This window comes from Semicossyphus pulcher, unplaced genomic scaffold (genome assembly GCF_022749685.1).
Source record: "Semicossyphus pulcher isolate SPU_LCO1_2020_fin unplaced genomic scaffold, fSemPul1.0.p SCAF_12, whole genome shotgun sequence".
NCBI classification, from domain to species: Eukaryota; Metazoa; Chordata; class Actinopteri; order Labriformes; family Labridae; genus Semicossyphus; species Semicossyphus pulcher.
In genome coordinates this window covers 10,239,615-10,259,346 of record NW_027211626.1, presented here as the reverse complement: position 1 = coordinate 10,259,346, position 19,732 = coordinate 10,239,615, and the positions used below count along the sequence as shown (strand labels likewise).

The 19,732-nt window shown below is 39.9% G+C and overlaps 2 protein-coding genes across 2 annotated transcripts; one reads left to right on the top strand and one right to left on the bottom strand.

The window, feature by feature from the left end:
- Positions 1-421: 421 nt before the first annotated feature.
- Positions 422-1,898, top strand: sfr1 (SWI5-dependent homologous recombination repair protein 1). The gene is made up of 3 exons (XM_069658625.1): positions 422-775; positions 950-1,315; positions 1,403-1,898. The coding sequence occupies exons 1-3, from the start codon at positions 680-682 to the stop codon at positions 1,589-1,591; spliced, it is 651 nt and encodes a 216-aa protein (XP_069514726.1). The 5' UTR covers positions 422-679; the 3' UTR covers positions 1,592-1,898.
- Positions 1,661-19,677, bottom strand: cfap43 (cilia and flagella associated protein 43). The gene is made up of 38 exons (XM_069658624.1): positions 19,649-19,677; positions 19,222-19,475; positions 18,959-19,055; positions 18,682-18,849; positions 18,343-18,493; positions 18,003-18,147; positions 17,781-17,857; positions 17,558-17,689; positions 17,329-17,448; positions 17,146-17,223; positions 16,860-17,008; positions 16,548-16,651; positions 15,572-15,721; positions 14,548-14,702; positions 14,234-14,398; positions 14,013-14,143; positions 12,584-12,749; positions 12,188-12,298; positions 11,113-11,190; positions 9,826-9,951; positions 9,638-9,742; positions 9,438-9,554; positions 8,718-8,918; positions 8,393-8,599; positions 8,143-8,229; positions 7,912-7,992; positions 6,303-6,431; positions 6,083-6,202; positions 5,740-5,847; positions 5,454-5,540; positions 5,287-5,375; positions 4,952-5,162; positions 4,651-4,763; positions 4,345-4,504; positions 4,020-4,184; positions 2,918-2,998; positions 2,685-2,838; positions 1,661-1,946 (listed from the first exon to the last, which is right to left on the bottom strand). Exons 1-38 carry the CDS (start codon positions 19,675-19,677, stop codon positions 1,771-1,773), a joined length of 4,977 nt encoding a protein of 1,658 aa, XP_069514725.1. The 3' UTR covers positions 1,661-1,770.
- Positions 19,678-19,732: the final 55 nt, after the last annotated feature.

The window sequence follows — 19,732 nt, the reverse complement described above, 5'->3', positions numbered from 1 at the left end:
TTAACCTGGAAAAATCCCATCCAATGACCTTCTGATATCTAAAAAAAAAAAGAGCTGTATTAATCGTTTCTTAATTATTTACTCAAATATATGTGTTGTTATTATTTTATGTACTTGGTTCTATTAAACATCTAAATGACTTATATCTAGGGTGTCTAACAGAGTTTCTGTAGTTTTTTTTCTAAGTCCTACTTAAGCCCCTTGTATGTGTAAATTAACTTTAAAAAAGGAGAGAGGAATAGTGGATACTTTTGCGTTGTTTAAAGAATAACATGGAAATTTGGGGTCTAAAACGTGTCTTCTGCTGTAACGTATCTAGTTGGCAACAACTTCAATTCCCGAGATGCTTTTCGGCAACGCGTCATCGAATTTGGTCCAATCGCTGACTTTGGAGGTTTTCTTGAGCTGTAAAATACGGAAACACAAAAACCTTCAATCGCTTGCGCCGTTTTTATTTTGTAGTCGTTGTTTAGTGGCACATGTTTGTGCTGGTTGCTCACGAATTATATAGAAAGCGTTCACTACGTCCTGCGTAGTGTTGGTTAGTTTATGTTATGTTAAAAAGCGTTTTTCGCGTATGTTGAGGTCGACTAGCTGTAAGTCATCAAGCCTGCTCAGGTAACCCTTACTGTATTAACAGCAAACGTTATGTTTACATGAGTCAGATCAAGTTTCACCGATGGAGATCACTCCTAAAGCAGCCAAATTAAAGTCAGTGTATTCTTCACCCTGCGATTCAGTGGAGGCAAGCCCCTCTGAAAACAAAGAGGAAAAGGTAGGTTCAAGTGTAATATGTCACAAGTCTGTAGTCAGGTGACGATTGCTTGCTTTTCTGTAGCTGGGAAATATCCAGTGAAAACTATACTCTTGTTATGTCACTATTGATTAGAAATTATATAATATCTACTATTATCAATTATTGGTGATTCATTCATCGTCATCTTCACAGCATCATCAGAAGCTAAGCTCCTCTCTGAAGGAGAGGCTGAAGAGAACAAGGCGCTCCTTCACCTCGCCCTTCTCTGTGGCCAAGCGCCTTTGTGTGGATGAAGAGGAGGAGGAGGAGGAGGAGGGCCGACAAGTTTCAGCAGATTCTCGGGAGACAGTTAATAACTCTCACCTGATCATTCCTAGTGTTGATGTAAACAGGAATGAAGTGGGAACAGGGAGTGAAAAGTTTGCTGGACACATTCCCAAACCAACATCTCCTGTTTCAAAAGACTTCGCACAACAAAGAGACCAACTGAGGAAGGAGGTTAAAGACAAGATGGAGACTCTGCGCAGACTCAAGATGGTTCAGATGTACAGAAGCAAGGTATCAGCTGCGTTTAAAATGTCTGTGTTGCTCCTCACATGAAAATAATGATTTTTTTATGACACATCCCCCTGTCTCTCTTTCTAGAATGATTTAACACAACTCCAGACCTTGATTGACAAGTGGAGAAGCTGTGCTCAGGCTGCACTGTATGAGCTCCAGACAGAAGTCCCCATAGACGGACAAAAGGCCAGCCTGTCGGAGCTCATCGACCTCTTTGGTCTGGATGATGGTATTTTGCACTTTGATCGCACAGAGGAGGACTTCACTACTTGATAAATGTTCTTTGAAGCACAGTGTGCAAAAATGCTACAAAAGAAAAGTCAGATTTCAAATATCCTGAGTTAACTTATTGTTTTATTTGTTGCTACTATACTGGTTAAGTTGTAAATGTTTAACTGCTTTATGAGAGAATAATAAATAAAATCCGTTATCTGTTAAAGAGAAGTCTTTGCTCAGTTGTGTTTCAGCTGATCAAGTGAAGGAAAGTTCTTCCTCCTCAGACGCTCCACTTCTGCTCTGAGGAGAGCCAAGTCCTCCGCCTGTGCTTTGGCAAAGTCCTTCAACTTCGACCTCTGAACAATTTCTTGGTAGCGCTCCTCTGTTGTTGCTGCCTGGTTTTCCTCTGAATCTAGATGCCAAAAGACAAGCCATATATCAGAAGAGGTGGCAAAAGTGGAATCTTTTTAAAAGAAAGTTGGTAAAAGTAGATTCAACTTCTTCACCGAAGCAAAGGTGATGAAGTACAGGTAGTAAAGAGTAGAACTTTACAGGACATTTCTTTTGGCCCTCACGTCATATTTGGGAGACTATTAAATTAAAATTATTCTTTCAAACAAATTTTAAGAAAAACTAATATACTAGAAATAATTAATAACTACTACAATGTGCAAATCAGTTGGACAGGGAATGTCTTGCAGCTGTTACAAGTTCTTTCTGTTCTTCACAGACATCACGTTGACTTGACACCTCTGCAGTCAAGTTTCTTTGTCTGTCTGCTTTGTTTTGATTTGTCTCTTCCATTGTATTTGTCCTGTTGTGTCTGTCTGTGTGATTAACATGCTAAGAAGTTTCATGTGTTGTTTTCCCATCAATTTATGTTGAAATCGGTCTTGGTCAAATGAATTCAAGCTGAAGTAATGAGGTAGTTTTTTAAATGTCAAAATGAGATATTTGTGTGTTTTAAATTAGGGGATAAAAGTAAAAAGTTGTCGGCAAAATATATACTCAAGTACAGCACAGATAAATAAAAACTGTTCTTCAGCACAGTTACAAAGTATCTGTACTCACTAATTACAATCAGTGATTATCAGTCAGAAAGTCATTTGCAATCTGATTCAACTGGGCTAAAATTATGTTTTTCTTTTACCCATTTCTTCGTAGACGTGTCTCCTCTCGGCCACAGCCACCTGCATGTCGGGTAGCTGCTGTTCTACAACTTCAGTCTTCTTAGCCCTAACTGCTGCCTGTCTGTAAAGCTGTTCAATCTTTTTTTTGCGGCGCTGCACACTCTGTAGATGAGTCTAAAAATACAGAATAATATGTATTAAAGTACACAAAACACTGCTGATTAATGAGATCACATATTTACTTTTCTGTTACCTTTTCCTGGAAAGCTATAGTTTTCTCCAGAGAGGAAAGCTGCTTGGACACGCGACTGTCTTGATCTGTGTTGTCCAGGTACTGTGAAAAAAAGGGGATAACTGACATGTATGAACTGAAAAGAGCAGCAACATGTGTCTCATCTGGGTTTTCTATCAAGTTGCTATTCTTGCGCTTTTGTCGAAAGATCCCACAACAATCGTGGAAGAAAAAGCGTCATAAAGTGTTCACGATCAGTCAGGATGGGTTTGTTTATATTCAAAGTTTTTCTTTGTCAAGGATTCGGGGCTTAAACAATGACGGGAAGCTGTTGCCACGTCTCTGCAGAACCACCTGAAGCGTTTTGCCAAAGGAAACTGGCATTCCGGCCTGGAACATGTTTCTGTGTGCCAGGCCATGCCATGAATAAAGGATGATGGATGACTCATTTGATTTTTATGTACTTTTTCATTGCTCAACCTCTGTTTATATCCAATTTTTATCAATAACTCACAGCACTCCTTGTGTTTTATGATGTGCTTTAAGGGGTTAATTGATTGCAACACTGAGAGAAGTGTCTTCTTGTCAAGCTTAGTGGTCTGTATTTAATTAAACTGCCTCAGATTGACATTTGCTGCCAATTGAAGCAGAAACAGGCTTTTCTCTGACCAGGAATTTAGAATCATGGCATGAAAATGGCTGCGATGTTAAAACAGGAATAAAGACAGCATACATAGTTTTTAACCAGTGTCCTACTATTTGGTTACAGCTTTAAAAGATGCTAAATATGAAAAATAAAAGGGGTGTGGAGCCTGCATGAACAGGGAATGTGTTTGTGATAATAGATCATCCATCTGTATTCGGGGATGGTAACAATTTTCTGTTCGCAAAACATCTGCTGCTGCCAAAACCAAAATACCTGCCTTTATATCGCCGACTGAGGTCTGGCCAGGAATGCTAACAGGGCTAAAGTTTCACCCCAAATGCAGAGATCTCATTGTCTTTTCAAGCAGATGTTGAACTTTTGACGTATAATTAACACGTCAGAAGTAGATTCAAAATCTATTCACGAAGTGTAATTTTCTTCTCATCTCCAGTAGCAAAGTATCCTGATTACACTCACATCCTGTTGCTCCTTAGTGAGTTGTAACTTCTGAATGTCCCTCTTCTTGTTGTTGAGGTCCTCTATCTGCATCGCCATCCTCCTGTGCTCCCACTGCAGCTGGATGATGCCCTTACGGAAGTCTTTGCACTCCACCATGGAGGCGATCTTCTGCCCTCCGAGGGTCTGATCAAATAGATAATCATTTATCAAATACAGGTGGATTTGAACACAATTTGGCACCTTTTATCAAACAAAAAATATTTCTTTGTTTTATTTTCATTGTTATTGCCTTGCCGTCAGAGTGTGTGTGCATGTGTGTGTGTGTCTGGTGTTATAGGCTGACCCTGATGGTTTTGTTGAGCTCTTCCACCACACTCTTGGGGTAAAGCAGAGAGTCACTGTAGTCGGCAGTCATGTCCGTGATGGACACCTCCAACTGGTCGGGTTTGAGCAGGACCTGGACCATGAAGTCTGTCAGGAAACGGTTTTTCTCCTTATGCAGACTAGAGACAGAAGGACGATAAAAACCACCAAAACTATTGTTACCGATTGTGGAGGATCAGACAAGATCTCAAATTAAAGACTTGTCACTTGTCTCAGGTCATCGTAGAGGAGCAAATGCTTATCAGAATGAATGGCACAATCATACCGTTCAAGCTCATCAGAGAGATTTTTAATTTCCTGTTGAGCAGCCTTATCCTCATCCCTCCTCTTCTGCAGGAATGCCTGCAGCTCAGCGAGAGTCAAAGCATTTACTTTTACCTGCAAACGACATTTGGAAAACACAAAAAACTCTGTATATTAACTGGTCTGAACAGGGCATTACAAAAGTAGTATATGGTAAAGATCCTACATCAATACATAAGTCCTTGTAGATTCAGTTAGTATACAGATTATATTTGTAGTGTGAAATGCCTCTAATCTTTAACCTTTCAATGTCCTCATTTCACCTTTTGCTCACTCTCCACTTTTGCTCTGCGAACAACACAAAACTTCTCCCAGATCGATCGGTTCGAGCCTTCCGGCATATTCTCCGGTGCATCCAGCTCCTCCATGGCCTTCAGCATTTTCCCCAGTGCCTCAGGAGCCAGAGAACCGCACAGACGCTGCTCTTTAAACGGGTTGGAGTTGTTGTCGGTCTGGATCCTTATCTTTTGAACCCTGAGGCATAGAAGACGGGTGTTTGCAACAACTGTTAATCATTTCAATTTCTATATATAAGGCTATGAGTGAGCACAACTGCTATTTGAGTCATGTATATAATTAAGTCGTGAGTATGACTAACCTGGGTCGACGTTTGAATAACTTGTACAGGTGATCGATCACATGGCCTGGAACATTCACAAAGTCCTTCCTGAACTCTTTATCAAGAACCTTTGGAGACGTGGATGGATGTTATTCTCTTTATGTGCATACAGTCAATATGATTTCAGTGTTTTATAGCTGACGTACTTTGTCTTCAGCTACAATGTTGTTATAGGTGTCATGAAACAATTCTACTTCTTCTTCATGTCTCTTCACCTTCTCGCCAATTTCATCCTGTCAGAGAATTACATGTTGATATAAACTGGCAGTATTTAAGCATAAATAAATGAAACTGCTGCACAGGTTAGCTCTTGCAGAACAAGCCTGAGCGATGGGCGATGTTGTACTAGAATTCACTCAGATGTCTCCCAAATTACTGAATCTGAAGGCAGTCATAAATTCCTTCAGCGTTACTGTGCATGACTTTTCTGACCTTGTATGCCACCGCGTTTTCAAGTTTGAGCTTGAGCTCCAGCTCTCGATTTCTCATCTCCCCTTCAATGAGGACTGAATAGACAAGATAAGTGATCTTGAGCTCTTCCTGGAAAATACATAAAAGACAGGATATCTTTAAAAGGTGACACATACAAGAGATCATATGTCATAACTCCCACGAGGAGGAGACCACAAGCAGAAGAAAGGCCCTTCGTGATGTGTGAGGAAAAGAAAAATGAGGTGATGTGAGGCAGATTGACTTCATGGGTGTGTTACGAGTCTGACCATGTGTCTCACACGTGTACTGGGTGTGCGTGTGTGAGAACACTGTGCTGGCTCACCTGATATATCGCCATTTCACATTTCAGCTTCTTCTCAAAGAGCTGTTTCAAAGTTTCATCAAACTTTTGAGTCGCATCTTTGGTGGCGGCCTGCAGTTTTTTTATTTCAGTCTCCATTGACTGCAATTACAAAGTTCACGGATGATTTACATTGATCAATAATGAGAATTTGATCATTTTTCTGATCATAACAATGACAAACTGCTAATGACTGTTATACCTTTTTGTATTTCTCCTTCTCCTCACTCAGGTCTTTGGCTTTCTTCTCGTACTCTTTATAGACTTTCCTCTCCTCCTCACTCCAGTGGATGGCAGGTCTGGTCAAAACAAACTCAGGCGGAGGTATTTCCTGTGGAGTCGATTCAATAGAAACTATGTGCCCCTTTGTGCTGATTTGTCTAATTCAACTGACAGTGCTTAGAAAAGAATTTAAGTTTCAAAAAAAGACGTCATTCGCCTATTTGATGAGGATTAACACTCTGATTTTGGCTGCAGTGAGATGTTGAGTTCTGTGTACGTCATAAGAAACGACTGCAGGAGGCAGGGGAGATTTATTTTTTCTGCTCTTGTTTTGTGTCATTCTCGCCAAGATTTTCAAGCTGTGTTTAGTTTAAACTCTGTGATACAATTGTATTAAAAATAAACATGCAATAATCTCTTTTTTTTATCTTCCATTTTTTTTCTTCATTAATAGATAGCATAGCTTAGTTTACTATATAAATAATAATAAAAAACGTGAAATGTCTGTTTTCTCTTCCACAGTCTGAGGAGAGATGGTTTACTTGTTTAATGTGGGACAATGAAAATGAGCAAATCTTCACATTTAAGAAGCTTGTTTGAGCCATTTATGCAAAGAATATCGCAAAGTAACTGTTCAAGTAATTTAATTGGCTGTTCTGTTTACACCATATATGATTGCACTCAGCCCCTCATTGGTTAAGGTATCGATCATGTGGTCTGAGCATGTCCGAGTAATTTAGTCGAAGCTGTTGTATTTTGAGTCATTATTTTGCACAAGAGAAAAATATCTTCAGTAAACAGTAAAATGAAGAACGGACTACGGAGTTTTATTGAAGCAAGATTTACCTACACGCTCGCACTCTATAGCGTTGTGTGCATTAGTTAATAATGGGCGGAGTCACACTTACAAAGCTGAAACCAGAGAATCCTAATATGTGATTAAAGACATGTAACTATTCTTGTAGACAGATTTAAGCCTGCTGATTTACTAATAAGCATCTGCCCCATTTTGCTTTTTGATAATAGGTGTGAAACAAATAGACTTTAATTCCTTTTGTAATCAGCAAATCCTCCAAAAGGCTGCAGGTGTTTTAGCTTCTTCAGGACGTGCTCTTTGTTCTCTGTTGTCATCAGGAAGCCATGATGTTTAACCTGTTTGTAATACTACTTTAATACTAATTTTAGACTGCTGGGTGCTCCTTTGGTTTTTTATATTTCTTATAGAATTTTTATCCTTTTATTAAGACTGATCCTTTTATTGTTTTTACCCAGTTTGTCTATTGTCTTTAATTATTCTCGATCTTATGTATAATTTATTGTTGTCTGTACGTCGCTGTTTTCCTGTCTTCTATGTACAAGCTGCTCTAAATCAATTGCACCTAGAGGAATTAATCAGGTTGTTCTGACTTTGAATTGAACTTGCTAACAGCTCCTTACATCAGCTTAGATTTCACATGGCTTTCTGTAATTTCAAATGTGTAAAGGAATCTAAATTAACTAAGTGAGAAGATAATATATGACAGAAAACAGAATGTCTGTTATTCTGTGTGATTCTGGCATCAATCTATTACATCATTTTTTTGACCCACCATTTTCAAGATGTTCTCTTTTTTGACTTCAAGCGCTCCATCCATCATGTCATCAAGAGCCCTGTCTCTCAGGTTATCCCCCTGCAAGAAAGAGACAAAAACCTCATCAAGATGAAACTAATGAACTTCTTCTTACTATGAATGCAGCTTGTTTGTGGCAGTATGTGAAATGTTTGTACAGATGGACAAACATGAGTCGAAAACAAAAACATATTTATCGCAGCAGCATACTTTGGCAGCCAAACGTCTCTGCTCTTCCAACTTCTTCCTCTCCTCCTCCTCTTTCTGCTCTGGGGTGAGGTACTTCTCTGCTTTTATCTACAGTGGGACATAATATAGCTTGACTGTGAATAAGTACTTTTTTACATTTGAAAAAAACAAAACAAATAAACCACAAAGTAGTTATATGTGTATGCTTTGTTCGTTGAACTATATATGAACTCTATCAATCGTTCAGATGTTTCTCGAGGAGGTCAGTGACCTCGGAGTCATCCACGGTGAGCAGCCTCTCTGGCGACTCGCTGACGGTCAGACTTGGCTCCCACAGCGTCTCCTTCATGTCCAGTTCCAGCATGATCTCCCTGATTTGTCGATTCCTGTCCCTCATACGGCTGAGCTCCTGCACCTTCTGCCTGTGCACTGCATCAAAGTCGGCGTTGAAACCGGTTTTGATGCGATAAATCACATCCTGCATACAAGAGAGAAATTTGACACAACTACAAAATGACAAAACACATTTCTTATAATTTTTCATGTGCTCTTTGTTTGACACCCTTTTTCCAACAGTTTGTAGCACAGGTTCCCACCTGTAGCAGAATGATCTGGTTGATCCTCTGTTCTGTGGTTTGCAGACCAAACTGATCATAGATGTGCGGGTTTGAATATCCTAACTGAGCGGAGAAACTTCCTGTTACAGCGGCACTCTCTGCCCCGTGACCTTCCTCCCCCTGCTCTTCCTCCTTCGCCCCGGGCGTGTTGGAACTTTTCTTCAGGCTGCTCTGCTTCAGCTGAAAGATGGGGGAAAAAAACTCTGACTGAGAGGGCTGGAATAAACATGGAGGAGGGAATCTGTGGCTATAAGATTATAAACTTCATCCCGAGAATATTATAGCTACGAGAACTATCTTAACAACTCTCCTCTGGCCACGCAGCCATAAATCTAGGACAGTTTCAACAGTGGTGGATTGGCACGTATTCAAGCATTTAAAAAGTTACAACAGTGTAAGTTCACGCGTAGGACTGTGATTCGAAGCATCAAATTATTTTCCAGCTGTAAACCTGTTTTGACTTGAATGGTTTACCATAAAATGTTCTTCCAGAGAGTGTAATCCGACGTACTGAAGAGGCTGCATTGTCACTTTCGATGCGTTGTTTGCTGTGACTTTGCATGCTGCCTTTCTGTTTCTTATTAAAGACAGTAAATATATCATCTATTACTTTCTAACTCATCACACGTGCTTCTATCTGCAGTGTTAACAGGAATATAAACCACAGATTGTTCAGGCCTGTGGATCCGTTTTGCTTACGGTGCAGGCAGCTCTTTCAAACTTCCTCATATTCTGAACCCTGCGAAGGTCCTCCTCCTCTTCCTCTGTGTGCTCCTTCAGAGGGTAGTTTTTCACCTCGTGTTCAGAGTGAAAGGCCTGTGGTAGACAGCCAAAGTGATTTAGAGCTCTGAGCACTAACATACTGTTATAATTAAGCACTTGTTCTTGAGCCATCTTACCTTTATTGCCTTGCCTTTGACCTTCATAGAATCCCAGCACTCTTTCTTTAGGACATCCCGGAGGTAACTCTTTGCCAACATGTCCTGTTTGATTTCATTTTTCACCTACAATGGGACTGTGTTAAGAATCACTGCCATCTTTACCTTAAAAGCTAAACATTGCATTTGTGTTTGTGCATTTGAATTACCCTGATCACTTCCTGCTCCACCATGGCCTCCAGCCTCTTTTGGTCTTCAACATCCAGGTTGAATTCTTGGAGTTCAAGACGCTCGATGTCTGGCAGGGTCTCATTTTCACGCATCATGCCCTGGATCTGACAACACCAGAAACACAGGCAAATGGTCAGACAGAGTTTTCATTAACATTAAAACAACTCTTGTGACCATAATTTTGTACCTTAGTACCTTAGATAGACTATTGAATGTATTATATCTTTAAAGACCCCCTCCAGTTTAACCTTGTAAACATCTCCATTTGGTGTTCTTCATGCACTACAAGACATATCAGGGACAACATCAGCATCATCTCCATGGCTGGGCCTGTCTGCTTTTAAACTGCAGTGTACCAAGGACAGGCTGAACAACATGTTTTCAGATTGGCAGGTTTGAGACGTCTCAAACCTAAGGAGCCAAACCTGTTAATGAACGGGGTGATGCTATGCATTTCATTATGTGTAACCTATGGCAACCACTTTGGCGATGCTCGAGCCAGCTGTAACCGTCATCGTCATTTTTGCAAACTCACTACTGACTAACATTAACGTTACTAATACTAACTACTACATTTCAAGCTCGCTAAGTTTCAACAAGTTGCCACTCAATGACGGCAGAGATGGGGTTTGTTTGGCGGTTTGAAATGTGCATAGTGGGCGGGGACTATGCAGATTTGGGAATTTTTAATGAGGGAGAAGGAGGAGATGCCTTGGGAGGACTTTTACAAGGTAATTAATTTAAGTAAAACATTTTTTTGAGTATTAACTTTTAGCAAACTGTGATCTTTATGTGCTAGAGACAAATAAAACTGGAAGTTAAAAAGGATTTAAATGGGTTATATATTCCTCATAGCCATTACAGCTGTCTGCTCCATAGCTTTTAAATATATGTACTTTCTTTTTTTATACTTGAAAACTATCTCAATAATGTCTTTATCACGAGAATTTCACTTACAGTTTTATCCTTTTAGTTTTAGAGTGTTTTTCTCTGTGATGAACTGTAATTTGTTTTTCTCAAATTCACTCTGTGTGAATGTGTTTCCCTGGGTGGGGAGCTGCTGTATGTAATTACGGGTCTTATTGAATTAAAAAGCACGAGCCTAACATGTTAAATGATGCAGTATTTCTGCTTACATGCACTGTAGATGTTTAGTCAGCAAGTTTTGTGTCGCAATCACTTCTTGTTTTTTTCTTCCTAGAGAAATGATGAGTATCTTCTCAAGTAAGGATCGAGATGGGAATAAATCAGTGTCATAAACTTACAGTGTCACGTAAATCTTTGATGCTTTTCCTCATCTTTTTCTTTGTGTCAGAGTAATGCTCGTTCTCTTCTTTTATAACCTGTTGAAAGTATACAGATTGAAAAAACAGTAATGAAGCATGTACACTGATATCAATGTCTCATCAATCAAAACGAAACGAACAAAATCAAAAAGAAAACTAAATAACAAACCACACAACCTGTAATTTAAAATGTATATATTATCACTCAGGGAGGGGGCTGCACGGTGGTGCAGTTAGAAGGTCACCGGTTCAATCCCCGGTTTGGGCAAGGTGGGCCTTTCTGTGCGGAGTTTGCATGTTCTCCTCGTGCATGCATGGGTTCCCTCCGGGGTCTCCGGCTTCCTCCCACAGTCCAAAGACATGCTCGGAGGTTAATTGGTGACTCTAAATTGCCCATAGGTGTGGGTGTGAGTGCGAAAGGTTGTCTGTCTCTATGTGTCGGCCCTGTGATTGACTGGCGACCAGTGTACCCCGCCCTTCGCCCAATGGCACCTGGGATAGGCTCCAGCCCCCCGCGACCCTGAACAGGATAAGCGGTATAGATAATGGATGGATGGATGGATCACTCAGAGAGTAAAACAATTTATATGCAATCCGTCGCTTCAACATTCAACATGCTGCAACTTGACTAAGACAGAAGTCCTCACGGTGCACATGAGTCAGATCATAAAGCATGTTGTAGCATAAAAGCAGGAGTGAAAGTGTCTGTGCAACTTTCAACCAGGTGTGAAACCCACAATTCAAACACTGCCATGCCTTCTTATCAACTATTGTTATCAACAAAGCACTTAATGCTTATCTGTAATAGCACATAAACACTGGCTAATTTTTTCGCTGTATAATAATAGACGATAAATCAAGCTGTTGCGCAGAGAAGAACTGTGTGCCAAAAGCGACACAGCTGCTTTTTAGATATCACACACAGGTGCAAAGGCAACTTTCATAATCTTCCACCTGCAATGTAGTAAAAACACAAGAGGGAAATCTAAACATAGTTAACATGATACACATGTTATGCCACCACCACAAATATTAGAGCGTGGTAGTCACTGACCGCCTCTCGTCTGCTTTCCAGCCATGTGAGGTGTGAAGGTGGAGCAGACAGCAGGCTGTTATAACTCTCATCCTGCTCCGTCACATCCACAGTCTCTGCTCCGACACCGACCTACAGTGTTAACAACACCGTGAAGAATAACACACACAGAAGATAAAGATGAAAGCATTTTTTGACACAGTGCTAAAATGTTAGCATAGTTAAGTAATGAAGAAGGCCTTTAAACAAGCAATAAATAACATAATTTAATATGTTTTGATTGTGTAACATTGGAACCAGAGCTGAACCACAGTGCTTTAATTAAAAACACAAACTTGTTCTTGTACCGTTTTCAAAAGCAACAAAAACCAACAGACTTAGTAATGAAATAAAGAATTAAAAACAGAACACATTTACCTCACATCCCTCTGCTTTTTCAGCGCCAGGAGTAGACCCTTTGTCCCACTCAGGCAGCTCAATGAGGACTGGATTCTCTTTACTAAATATTTCCTTTAAGAAATGATCCATAGATTTGCTGTACAGAGTAGCTTCATTTGTCTTACCAGCATCCAAACCTTTGTTTCTGTATGGGGTCATGGAAAACATGCACGCATGAAAACACAGATATATGAAGATATTTGTTTTGGAGGTTGATGGACAAATTCATACAAATACATAAACAACCTATTTCTTTAAAAGTAGGACTTTTTGATTCCTGATGCCATTTTTATATTAAAAATCAATGTCACAGTTGTTGTAAAAGTTGTGTCCAAACAACTAAGATTGAGATGGAACAAACTGTAAATACAACCTTCCTCCGGAAACTGAATAGAAAACATAATGTGGATATAGAAACATTCTGATACCATTTGTACAGTAGATTTTAATCCCTAAACTTGATTATTGATCACAATTTAAGCAGTTGATGGGTTAGACACAGTGAACCAACACCATAAAAGGAAAGTTCACTTCAATTGTAATACTTACAACCTTACAAGTGTTGAGAAATAAAGGAGTCTGGGTAGACTTAAGCTTAAGCACATACAGTACTGTTGCATTGTTCTGACCAGACCTGATCTTATACCTTATATATGATCTTAATGTGTTATTTTTGCTTAGTGTCACATTTCTTTTATTGCCAAGTAGGTTAACACATACAAGGAATTTGTTTTGGTGATTTTGGTGCAGAACAATTAACACAGAACTAGAATAAAAAAAGTAAAAGACTTAAATAGAATAAGATAAAAAAAAAAAAGGCAGTAACATAAGAATAAAAATATTAAAAGCAATATGTATAATACAAAATATGTACAACAGGTGTAATTAAATGTTGTACAGGAAATATGCAGGATATTAGTGAGTGCAAAAAGCTTACAGTATAAAGTAAATAGTGCAGTAATGCTCTTAATGTTCTTAATGCTCTGCTTTTAACTGTGTAAGGCACTTTGAATTGCTTTACGTATGAACTGTGCTCCATAGATAAACTTGCCTTGTGATTTAAGATAGTCGAAAAGTAGTAACAGCTTAATAAAAAAAGGAAAGGTTTTTCAACTTGAGAACTAAAGTATGTTGAAGCAAGTACAGGAGGCACATGTGGAATGTGAGAAGGATCTGATTCAGTGGACGAATCAGTGCTGAGAAGTGTATAGCCATGACCCTCCTCGACCCACCACTTATGTTGTATTTATTTACTATTGTCCGTCTTGGCAGACACTAAGAGAGGAAAAATCCTGCTTTATGTACTCTATATAAACTCCCTGAGAGTGACATCACGCCTGTGAGCAACAGTTCCCTCTACTGTTCACAGTGGTGCATTATGTAAGCGTGACGGAGTGCTGGGATTTACCTGAGATTAGAGCACAGAAGAGAGTCATCTTTAACGCCAGCAGTGAGGAGCGTCTGGCTGTCTGCAGAGAAGGACACACTCCGAACGCCACCAAGACGGTATGAATGACACTGAAGCTCAATGTAACGCTCCTGCATGTGCAGAAACAGCATTATAACACACACTATGAACAATAGAAACTTTATTCAAACGTCTACAAGAAAAAATAAATGAGCTCCCACCATGTTAGCAGTTTTTCTGATGCGTAAAAGGCCATCTCGGCCCACAGAAGCCAGCCATAAATTGTGAGGAGACAGAACCAGAGAGGCAGGGCCAAGAGGATGACCCTTCACTTCCTGCTCTGGTGTCAGCTGGACCACCTCCTGACTGGAGAGGCCGTCTGTGTCCTGAGCAGGGAGAATCAGGGAGCAGAATAATGATCTCTAAAGCGTACATTAAATTTACAGAAATATTCCAAAACACAGAGTTACAAAGATATTTTCTGTAGATAGAGACCAAGGATCATAAAAGTCGGACACATAAGGTAACAGTAAACCTGAGGAAGCTGAAATCGCTGAAGAGTTTTCCTCTTGTGGCAGTAGGCAAAGACTTCACTGACTCCCAGAACACAGGATTCAAGAGGATGAGGCACTTCGTATCGGGACACTTTAAGGGTGTTAGTGGAGAGACAACCATGTTTGTCTATACAATCTGGACCTACAGATACATAACAAGAGGCATATAAAGTATGAAACACTCCTTTTTATGCAGTTAAAACTACTACAGAGAGCCTGTTAATCCTCTTACTACACACTACACAATAATACTAAAGAAGTCTACTTGTGTTTGGATGGTAAGAGTGCTGTATCAGCTCAATACTACATATAAAATACACTTATAAACAGGAACCAAAACTTTTCCTTAAAATTGATAACCGCCCATCGCTGTTGTATTAAATCATCGTGTAGAGCGTTCCTTAAAATACCCTGCAGTCATGTTTTTAGTGAATCACGACTCTCACTGCAGCCACTCCCTAGACTTAGCAATGTTTGCTCTTTCCTCCAGAGATCCGTCTGTCTCATGGTGGATCTTGTTCAACATAGTTCTCCCGGCTGTATAAACAAAGGGTGTGTCTCTGTAAACTGTTCAGTCGTTTTTCTCTCATTTTTTTAATGGTGTTGGTGACAATGTGTCTAAACATTAGGATAAAAAAGTCCAGTTGAGGGGCTTTTAATTGGTCATGCTACTGTGTCTGGTTTTATCTTTGGACATGAAACTGAAGTCCGCTGTCAGAACCTCACCATGGATGAATGAGATTCTGAGCCTTCAAACAATAGGATCTATAGGGCACGTTCACTGTTTAATATTATTTACTGCTTACAGATTTCTTAACGGTGCAGTAAAGGAAGCTACAAGCTACAATATTAGTACTCTTTCTCCTCTGGACGTGTACTAGATACTTTTATAATGTCTTGTGTTCCACAAGTGCTACCCAATTTCCATAATGTTCTTAATACAAATAGAATAAGTCATTTAAACAAAATAAGGAGTGAATTAATTAATCTAATCCAGTCCTGTACCTGAAAGACCCCTTGCAGGCAGAGAGAGCACAGTGAGCAGACTTCCATTATGACTTTTACCCTCCTGTCCCGTGCACAGAGCAAGAACTTTCACCTGCTCAGAGTCCCTGATGGTCTGAGTCGACAGCGACAAAATAGGTCCAGGAACAACTGGGTGAAAAAAACACAAATGACAGAAGCGTGCATGTGGGCTTGATCTTTCTCTGTCTTTCAATATTTAAACATAACATTATCAAAATCACAGTCGCTAGGAAACTGTTGTCATTATATAGTAAGTCTCAGCTCAAATAACACGTAGAAGCTCTGCATAAGCTCTGCATTAACATGTACAGTGCTTGGTATGCACAAGAGGTATGACATGATTGTGCCAAGTAGGACATGTTCCAGGAATCATGATCCAGGAACACTGGGATCAACCAATCACAGTCTTATCAACATCAGTGTGCTATTTCTACAATGTCTTCATAATGCTAGGAAGAAAGCAGCCACACCCGCCCCCATCACCATCAGCGACTCCACTGTTTCCACTGTGGAGTCTTTCCGCTTCCTGGGGACCATCATCAGCCAGGACCTCAAGTGGGAGCTGAACATCAGCTTCCTCATCAAAGAGGGACAGCAGAGGATGTACTTCCTGCGGCAGCTGAAGAAGTTCAACCTGCCAAAGACAATGATGGTGCACTTCTACACCAAGAGATAAGAGGCACGGCTTTGTCCACAGGGGGCGCCGAAATAAACACAAACCAAAAGTTCCTAACAGGAGCTTTAAAGACGTGCAATTAAGGATTTCAATCAGTATTTTGTCCAGTTGTTCTTAATTTAAAAGACTCCTACAAAGTACAAAGGAATTTTCAAAGTGAAGGTGGAGCTGATGATGATGTAGGAGAGCTGTGATTGGTTGACAACCAGGAACATGTTCTACTTAGTCGTGCCCCCAGAACAGCAGTAGCTTATCTACTCAATTAAGAAGAGTATCTACCTGTGTATCCCATGACTGAAAACCTCTCTGATGGCTTTGCATCAAGTACATAGATATGTGAATCTGAAGCACCGGTGAAGAGATAGTGTCCTTCTTGATCAAATCTGTAAAGGTAAAAAGACAGAATGCACACGATAAGAAAGCCTGTAACCATTTAATGTGTTTACTGTTTATGGACGAGAAGCGGAGAAGCGATTATCTTATCTATGTTTTATTGGTGGAGATAAAACGGATAACTGTTTTATGATGAGATTCTTTGTCTCTGGTACAGTCTTAAACTAAAACTGCACCACAGGGATAGAGGATACTTGCACTAGGTGATCCACAGGTGTACGGTAGAGGTGAACTTGATGCACCAGACGGGGCTGCTGCTCCCTGTTCAGGTCAATAAAGAGGACGGATCCTGAAGTCGTTCCAACAGCTGCGTATTGTGCAACAGGACAGCAGGCCAGACTGGTCACCTAAACAGACACACAGTACAAGTTTTAAGACTGCTTCTATTCAGATGAATTTAATTCACTTCCACACGCGTACAGAACAAGTGTATTGACGTGGCTCTATTGATATGTCCTGAATGACAATATGTTTTGAATCTGACCTCAGCCTGAAGAGACACAGAACCAAGACAAATGCCATCCGTGGACCACAGCTGCAGTTCTCCAGACTCCCTCACTGACTGCAACCAGCAAAAAAACACAAACATCACTGCTCAATTAAGAGACCCAAATTACACATCACCATGAGCAGACACTGTAATTCTTGAGCAACACAAATGTTTTACCACACAAATGTTTCTGTCTGTGCACGACAAAGCTGCTGCCACAAAGTTGCCACTGAGAACATCCAGAACCTTCACAATCTCGCCTGACGTCTGGGTTGGGTTCAACATATAGATTTGCCCCTGAAGGACAGTAAGCTGTTAAGTAATATATTTTCTCTCACATACAAGTGTTTATTTTATGAAATATTGTGTGTTTTTCTGTTGCACCATGTTGCATTTAAGTACTTACTTTATTAGAGGATAAAACTAACGTCTCATCGTCTGGTGAGGTCATCACAGTTGTGACAGGACCTTCTATTTTCCATGTTTGGGTGATGTTGATTTGAGTTCCTTTAAATTGCAGACATTGCACCAAACCCTCCTGTAAAACATCAGCATTTAAAATGATTTTAGATTAAAGTAAAGGTTTCATACTCAGCCAAGCATATATTAAGAGGTGCATTGATTTCTACCTTTCCTACAGCGATCAAACCGTTCTTGTTAAGGGTTAAACTTTGAAAGTTGCTCTGTCGGAGTTCAGGCATTGCATCTGCAGCTGAAAAAACGCACACAAATCAGATGCGTCAAAAGTCTTTTCTATTACCAAATAAGAATCAGTCAGTCCTACTATGAAAGAGAAGAAATACTTCAAGTGACTTTTTACCAGATCCCAGTGTGTGTGTGTCTGTGTTTACTTGTGGGGTTGAAAATGACAGAGACACAGAGGCTCTCTGGATCAACAAGCAGCAGAAAGCCTTCGGCACATCCCACATAAAGCTCTGATTTGGCTGTCCAGCAGATGGCAGTAGGAGTCAGTCTGGCTCTGGTGCAGAGTTTAGTCTGTGCAAACATACAAGGAGTTGGGTTACTGTTTACATTTTGTCTTTGTTTGTGTGCCTGATATCAGAATTGTTTTCCGAACAAATACAGTCAAAGATCCAAAAATCACAGCTCTATCAACAAAACAAACATGTGAATTGGTGAAAGTGTATTTATTTTGTAGGTATTAATGTGGAAGTAACAGTTTGAAAATACCACAATGCTTTCTGCTTTGTCTCCCTTAAGCCCCGAGATTGCTGATGGAGGCATCTCTGGACCAAAATAGGGAAGTTTCTCACTGACAGTATGAGAGGTGGGAACCAAACCCTCAATAAAGAATCCATCAGTTGCTGGAAGCGCTATTACACTGCAACAAGACATATGACATACACAATACCGTTTGACCCTGAATTATTCAGTTTGTGCATGTATTTTTCATGCCAAATTGCAAAACAAACTTTAAGAATAAATGCAAGTAATTTTGTGAAATTAGATGCAATGCACACAAAAATGGATATACATCATAATTACTTGCTCACTTGCACACTGCTTTACCTTGGTTTCATAACATGAAAGCTGCCACCCTTCTCAATATTCCAGACAGTTAGGCCTGTAGTGCTCAAGGCACAGAGCTGGAGGCAATTCAGGGGGTTGAACAGCAAGGAAACGACCCCTTGTCCAGCATTTTGTTGTGTACAAACTAGAACTGCATTTTCCCAGTTCCTGCATCACACAGGCATGATTAGAGTAACAGAGATGCTCATCCCACATAAACAAAGCTGAAAATATGCGACTCACAATCTAATGTAGTACACAGCACTCAGTGGCTTACCACACTGTTATGGTGTGATCAGGAAGAGAAGAACAACAGCCTAAATAAGAACCACCATCACTTAATGTTAGAGATGTGTTGTCCAGTTGTGCTGTTCCTAGATAGAGAGGGCAAAGAAGAATTAAAATTAGGATGGATGCATATAGCTTGTGAGGACTTTAAAGTAGAATCATGCATAAAAACACCAACCACTTTGAATTGTATGATAACTGTACAGATATACTCTACATAGTTATTTAATGTAGGAAGAAATATAATCTTACCTTTAAGTTTATTCTTTAGGTGAAACTCAGGAAAAGTGTACACAAATATAGATGGAGATAGCTTTTGCTCAGAGAAAGCAAAAATCCCATTGTTGCCATTGGCTGTCAATACACCAACGCCTCTACCAGTGCTCTTTAGCACACTTCGAGTTTTTTTCTCCAGATTAAGGAAACAGATTTGACTCCCACACGGATAACATATTGTTTTACTGTCGACAAACTCGATATTCTTGTTTGTAAAACCTTGTATCCACCTAGAGGGAGTAAAAACAGAGCATGCATACGGGTCACAGAGGTAACCATCACTTGAAGTTAACATCAGCTAGCTTAACTGCTAAAGAAAACTGTGATACGAAACAGTACAGAAACGGTGTATATATAACGTAATGGAGAAAAACAAATAGGTTAGTTTGAAGGGGAGAAGTACCTGATTTCTAAACTGCCAATGGCATCCATTTTAGGTAACAAATAAAATAAAATAAAACACAATAAAGTTTTTTTTCACCAACGC

Bases quoted from the DNA above. Each gene is read 5' to 3' on its own strand.
- sfr1 (XM_069658625.1), top strand. From the start codon at position 680: ATGGAGATCACTCCTAAAGCAGCCAAATTAAAGTCAGTGTATTCTTCA. The intron at 776-949 runs GTAGGTTCAAGT...TCATCTTCACAG, and splicing joins CTGAAAACAAAGAGGAAAAG to CATCATCAGAAGCTAAGCTC. The intron at 1,316-1,402 runs GTATCAGCTGCG...CTCTCTTTCTAG, and splicing joins TTCAGATGTACAGAAGCAAG to AATGATTTAACACAACTCCA.
- cfap43 (XM_069658624.1), bottom strand. From the start codon at position 19,677: ATGGATGCCATTGGCAGTTTAGAAATCAG. The intron at 16,652-16,859 runs GCAAGTATCCTC...TTACCTTTACAG, and splicing joins ACACCTGTGGATCACCTAGT to ATTTGATCAAGAAGGACACT. The intron at 12,299-12,583 runs GTAAATGTGTTC...TTAACACTGTAG, and splicing joins AAAAAGCAGAGGGATGTGAG to GTCGGTGTCGGAGCAGAGAC.